The 1,503-nt window shown below is 31.7% G+C and overlaps 1 protein-coding gene across 1 annotated transcript in view; it reads right to left on the bottom strand.

The window, feature by feature from the left end:
* Positions 1-718: 718 nt before the first annotated feature.
* The window catches only part of LOC106475558 (transducin-like enhancer protein 1), an 18,074-nt gene continuing 17,289 nt past the window's right edge, over positions 719-1,503 (bottom strand). Inside the window, exon 5 of the mRNA XM_013936237.2 lies at positions 719-798. Coding sequence (XP_013791691.2) covers positions 734-798 — 65 coding nt within the window. The 3' untranslated portion in view covers positions 719-733. The remainder of the gene's footprint in view (positions 799-1,503) is intronic.

The raw sequence follows: 1,503 nt of genomic DNA, 5'->3' as shown, positions 1-1,503 counted from the left end.
AGAATCACAATACTCAGCAGGACATTTGACTGTTACTCTACTCACCAGTTCTCTACTTTAGTGATGTTTATGTTGGTGAACTAGCCATTCTGACGTCAGAATCTGAATAATCAGTAGAACATTTGACTGTTACTCTACTCACCAGTTCTCTACTTTAGTGATGTTTATATTGGTGAACTAGCCGTTCTGACGTCAGAATCACAATAATCAGTAGAACATTTGACTGTTACTCTACTCACCAGTTCTCTACTTTAGTGATGTTTATATTGGTGAACTAGCCGTTCTGACGTCAGAATCACAATAATCAGTAGAACATTTGACTGTTACTCTTCTCACCATAATATGCGTCAACCATTTTTTCTGGCCCATACAACCATATTTAGTGATAAACCCAAAAGCCTCATAATAATGATTGCAGCTCAAGTCTATGGAAACATTAGTAATTACAAAGATGCTAAAAACGTATAAACATCCAGGTAATGTTTACATTCATGCTTCTTTATGTGGTTAATCTCCGTCTCTGTAAGACTTGACATGGCGTAGGAAGATACTAATATCTATGTGTTACCTAAGTACAAACAAGGATATGCTGCTTATTCCATCATCATCATCATCTTTCATCACCTTGAACTATATATACAGTGTCATCCTTATAAGAGTATTGGGTAAAAACCATCTCAATATCAGTGGCTGCTTATATGATTACAAAACAAATATCTGGGGGTCACAAGGCTTACCATGATTCCAGATAAAACTGAAAAATAAAAAAAATATTTACCTGCCTGTCATCGTTCACAGCTGTTTAATCGGCAGTGGTCGAGAGTTCCACATTGACCATGTGAGTATTGAAGAGAAATCAAACATCGGGCAAATAGGGAAAAAATATATTTGTAAGATCTGAACTACTTTGTATTATATAGCTTAATATATTTTAACTAACCAAACAACAGAACATTTACAATAAGTGGCTTAATTAGCTTTATATATTTTAACTAACCAAACAACAGAACATTTACAATAAGTGGCTTAATTAGCTTTATATATTTCCACTAACCAAACAACAGAACATTTACAATAAGTGGCTTAATTAGCTTTATATATTTCCACTAACCAAACAACAGAACATTTACAATAAGTGGCTTAATTAGCTTTATATATTTCCACTAACCAAACAACAGAACATTTACAATAAGTGACTTAATTAGCTTTATATATTTTCACTAACCAAACAACAGAACATTTACAATAAGTGGCTTAATTAGCTTTATATATTTCCACTAACCAAATAACAGAACATTTACAATAAGTGACTTAATTAGCTTTATATATTTTAACTAACCAAACAACAGAACATTTACAATAAGCAGCTTAATTAGCTTTATATATTTCCACTAACCAAACAACAGATCATTTACAATAAGTGACTTAATTAGCTTTATATATTTCCACTAACCAAACAACAGAACATTTACAATAAGTGACTTAATTAGCTTTATATATTTT

Source organism: Limulus polyphemus, unplaced genomic scaffold, assembly GCF_000517525.1.
Source record: "Limulus polyphemus unplaced genomic scaffold, Limulus_polyphemus-2.1.2 Scaffold8798, whole genome shotgun sequence".
Classification (NCBI taxonomy): Eukaryota; Metazoa; Arthropoda; class Merostomata; order Xiphosura; family Limulidae; genus Limulus; species Limulus polyphemus.
Note: the sequence above shows the minus strand (reverse complement) of the source record. Positions and strands in the feature narration are given on the sequence as shown.